Source organism: Pelmatolapia mariae, linkage group LG1, assembly GCF_036321145.2.
Source record: "Pelmatolapia mariae isolate MD_Pm_ZW linkage group LG1, Pm_UMD_F_2, whole genome shotgun sequence".
NCBI lineage: Eukaryota > Metazoa > Chordata > Actinopteri > Cichliformes > Cichlidae > Pelmatolapia > Pelmatolapia mariae.
In genome coordinates this window covers 359,806-364,373 of record NC_086227.1, presented here as the reverse complement: position 1 = coordinate 364,373, position 4,568 = coordinate 359,806, and the positions used below count along the sequence as shown (strand labels likewise).

The 4,568-nt window shown below is 50.0% G+C and overlaps 1 protein-coding gene across 1 annotated transcript; it reads right to left on the bottom strand.

Annotated features, from left to right (window-relative positions):
* Positions 1-436: 436 nt before the first annotated feature.
* LOC134624285 (ubiquitin carboxyl-terminal hydrolase 2-like) lies at positions 437-1,333 on the bottom strand. Its single transcript, XM_063469255.1, has one exon. It carries the CDS (start codon positions 1,331-1,333, stop codon positions 437-439), a length of 897 nt encoding a protein of 298 aa, XP_063325325.1.
* Positions 1,334-4,568: the final 3,235 nt, after the last annotated feature.

Below are 4,568 nucleotides of genomic sequence, written 5' to 3'. Positions count from 1 at the left end.
CGAGTGTCCGCACAGCGTGTGCTCCGAGTGTAACACCGGAGCGAGAATACGAGCTTTCGTTTAAGTGTGACTAACTTGAACTGTTTTCAGTCTTTGTATTTTGTATGTTTGTGACTTGGGTTTATGATGTACACAGTCCACTACCAAAGGGGTTTTATGTGGATGGTGAGCTAAAGGGTGTTGTGTGAGTGTGTTTTTCAGAGTGGTTTTTAATGTCTCATAAAACATTGGTTACCATTGTGTTGTCTTATGGTCACAATAATAAACAAGAACCAGACAAAAAAAACATCTCCTGTGTCAGTGTTTTTTTATTGTTGCTCACAAAGAATTTGTTTTGTTTTTAAAACAACAGAGATAGATACATACACACAAAAGAATACAATATCATCAGAATATAGAAAACACAATGTAACACTCCGTTCTGTGTGTACAAAGTCTAACTCGGAGGTGAGTCGATCTGTCTATACATCAACATGTACAGGCTCGAAAGCGTATCAGGGCAAGATAAGGCCAACGCGGAGCACATTTTTACATTTTCATCATCCACGTGATACCACTGGGACATCCTTTTCACAAAGGCCGCGTAATGACCAAACAAACAAGGGCCTGTGTGAGTTATCACGCCGTACAGTTCATACTTTGAGACCCGCGCATCTTCAGACATCCTAGAGCAATCCAATTCCTCGGACACATTGAATACGGCGTTGTTCTTCACAATCAGACCGTCACCGTTTTCCACGGACCTTTGAGCTCTCAGGACGTTGAAGCACAGAAGCTTGGGTAACTCCGTGATATCAGTGGTTACGGTCAGTTTGGTCAAGGCGTTACATTTGTCACAGTAGATATCAGGAACGCTGAAAGACTCTGAGTATCCGTTAACGTAATCCTGCAGGTCCTTAGGCTTTTCAGAAAGGTACACGTTCACGTCCATGGCCGTGTCGTAGGACACATTTTCCGATTTACACTCGGAACACGCGGCAGAGTGCCTTTTCGGTATAGCCCATAGATCTGCAGCGTCTTTGCACACGGGGTCCTCGTCATCAGCTAGCGCGTTCAACACACACCTGAGTACATCGCTCGCGTCCTGTTTTACCTCGTCCCACATGCCGCTATATTCGCTTAGCACTTCGACGAGTGACTTGGGGTCGTACGGAGCGGCTTGTTCCTTGTCGTCCATGTTGATGAAAGTACATTCCAGTTTGCTCGCCGCGTTGGAGCGAGCGTCATTTGGTCCGATGCCGTGCAGCGCAGCCCTGAGCTCGTCGGTGGCGTGCAGACACTGAAGTACACTGTTCGTTGCGCAGCGGAACCCGCTGTTGATCAATCCTCTCATGGTGGCACACCACAGTGATTCTCACACCGTGTGATCTTGACAGCGGATTTATGTGGTTTTTTTTTGGAAAAATATCTTTGTTTCCTCTCAGTAGTCTGTTGTACAGTAAATAGGCACGCTCCTAAACAGATCCTCCACCGTGTTAATCGAGCCTCTTTCAGTCCCTTTTGTATCTATGTGCACTAGTAATACAATTACCTTGTAATAGTAGGAATTGAAGTTCGGCAAGGGGCTGGACGTGGAGTTCTTTGTTATCTTTACAACGGGAGCCCATTCTAGTATGTTACTTGCATCGTGCGCGTACGCGATGTGTTTGTCGACTATCTCGATGGACTGACCCTGGATCGTGTCTAGACTCGGAACGTTCGCAAGCGCGCTGGCCTTTAGTGTGATCTGAGCCAAACCTCGCGTGCAATCTAGCGCGGCAACCGAAACTGAGGAATCCTTCAACATCTTAGTCTTGAGGCGCAAAATTATACTTCTGACAAGCTCCCTTACGAGCTCACCGTAGTTGCAATTACCGTTAGCCGATCCCGACGCTGGGTCAGGGAGACACTGTTTTTTAGCGAAACGGCTTACCGGAATACGCGCGGGCGTCCCGTGTACCAAAACCTTGGCCGTGCATTTGTTGATGGCGGGTTCGCCAACTTTAGAAACCACCCAGTTAGGTATGTCCGCGAGATATTCTTTCAATGTGAAGTGCGACCGAGATAGCGACACGAAAGCCGGGGCGATGTGCGCCACCACGGCGTTTGGGTCCAACCGGGTCACCTCAGCAATCAACTCGTCTATTTCTTGTGGACCGTAAAGACAGTTCGAGCGGTTCTCTAGGGAGGGAATTAACGGAGAATGGGGCACGTGTTGTCTAAGTAATTCCAAACACATGGAGCCGATTCTCGAGCTGTGCGTGGCTAATACTTCACGGTCGTCTTGGACAAAGACGGTGCTCAGATAGTTCACTATGTCTATCATAACCGCTCTTCGGCCTGTCAACAGATGATGAGCCGATATGTGTGTGGGTAGCACCAAGTGCTCGCTAGCTGATTTTAACACCAACAGCACTTGTATCAAACACGAGTAAAAAGACTCGCCTTCGTGTGACACCCAGTTCATCGCCTTGGTGGATCTGAAGAACTGTCCGTATTGGAACACGTATAGATCATGAGCTTTAGACCGGTTGTACACGGAACCCCTAGGACCCGCAAACAACAAAGGATGATCGGTTGTGAGCTTGCGGGCTCGATTAACAACCTCGCAGTCGAAGCAGGTGATGTCTTCTTGCGTGGGATTCGTGAGAATGATCATGGTGACATCGCCTTCGCCTTTAGTTTGCTTAGTGCGAATTAGACATTGAGCCCGTCTCGGCAGAGGTCGATGCGCACAGCTCGCGGCGCTTTGTGATGTGGGGACGGGAAGCTGTCTCGGAGCTCTAGTTGCGTTGCTGTGCGCCTGTGGGTCTTGTAGGCCCGAGGGTTCGCCGGGATGAGGATTGTCTGCTACAACAAGGGTTGCTGTCCCTGAGTCCGGTCTATTGATGTTGCCATCGCGCTTGGGCTCCGGGCGGGGTTCGATCTGAATCTTTTTTGCTAGCGGAACAGCCGCAGCTGCGTTGCTGGCGCTTGAGCCTAACACGCCCATGATCGCTTCGAGCGTATTGTCGGCTTTACGTTTCACCGGAGCGTATGCGGCTTCGAAACACTCGCGGATTGTTTCTTCTTTCTTCGCGTACCACTCCCCGGGTTGCAATTCCGGCGATAGGCGCAACACGTCGATGCCGTAGTACATCTTACGTTCGTGTGTAATCACCTGGAGTTTGCCCTCGCGCGACAGTTTGCTCAGGTCCGAGTGAACGCAGTCGTTTGCCACGATCACGTCCGTGGCTTTGTACTGACCCACTCTCATGCTGCTGGGAATCGCATGAGATGGCACCGCGCACGGGGACACATCGTAATCCAAAGACGTGTATCGGTTCAACTTTAACAACTGGCTAGTCGTACACCGTTCTTGTGGGAACAAAGTTATGCACAGCGCGCCCATGTTGATGAACGTTTTATCCTGAATGGTGCGCCCCATCACGCCCATCGTGTTCACTATAGTCTTAGCGTCAGGCCTACGGTCTTTGTACTTGTTGTACACCTTCTCGCAGTCGTAAGCTTTCATATGGTTGCTCGTAAATGCGGTGTTGGGGTTAGACGGTTTATACACGCCAACCAACCGGGCTAGATGGTCAGCGTAGGTCTTTTTGCAGAATTCCGAATTCTGCGGAGAAGATCTGTACTCTATCAACGGCATTCCGGTGTACAATTCCCACATGACACAATACCAGCCGAAAACGTCGCTGGCCGTGGTGGAATTCAAACACCAAAGGACCTCGGGCGCCATGTGCACCCGATTCCCACGTTGTTGATCGGGCGTGGAGTAGTTGGAAGACGTCCCGAAGTCACTGATCTTAAAGGCCAACGGCACCGGGGTCCTCCCGGGCTGGTGACACACGAGGATGTTTCTGTACGTGAGGTCTCTGTGCTGTAGTTTTCTTGAGTGCAGATAATCCAAACCTTTGAGCGTATCCAATTCCACGATGGGTATCAGCCTCGTGTGCCGGGTGGCGGAGGGCGCGTTGAGCTGCGGGTCTATGTTCATCCTGCACATGAATTCTTGTAAGGAAAACAAGGCTTTCTCCATCACGATCACCGCTCTCCCACCCAAAGGATACCGCGGTATCTCGCACCAGTAGCCTCCGAATGTGCGCAGTATGTTCGGGTGTTTCATCGATGCGCCTATCAAGATTTCTTCAACTTGGCTCGCCACGTGCGCATATCTGTAAAACTGATCCTCTATGAAAGGCATGCTCCAGTCCGCCATCTCTGGAAACATGTTAACTTTAGCCACGTGCACGTCCGAGACTTTCACGGTGATACCGAACCCCCCTCGACCGAGAGTCATCAGCGGATCTTGTATTAACTTTTCTATATCCTTGCCACATTGGAGATCGGCAGGTAATCCGCAGTAAATCGACCAGGGGTTCACCGGGCCGTGACACGTAGCTAAGTCTACGTACTGTCTATTGAAACTGTCTACGGGATTCGTGCACGTCTTAGGGTTCACCGGTGCGTTGTAGCGCTCGGGTTGATACACATCAAGTATCGGATTGTCACACTGAGGTAACGGGATTATTTCTTGGCTTGGTCGCCCCGAAAACGTGGGTAGGAATTCCTTTAGGGAAACCTTTTGTGAG

What these genes read in the sequence shown, in the direction of transcription:
- LOC134624285 (XM_063469255.1), bottom strand. Translation starts at nt 1,333, where the DNA reads ATGAGAGGATTGATCAACAGCGGGTTCCGCTGCGCAACGAACAGTGTA.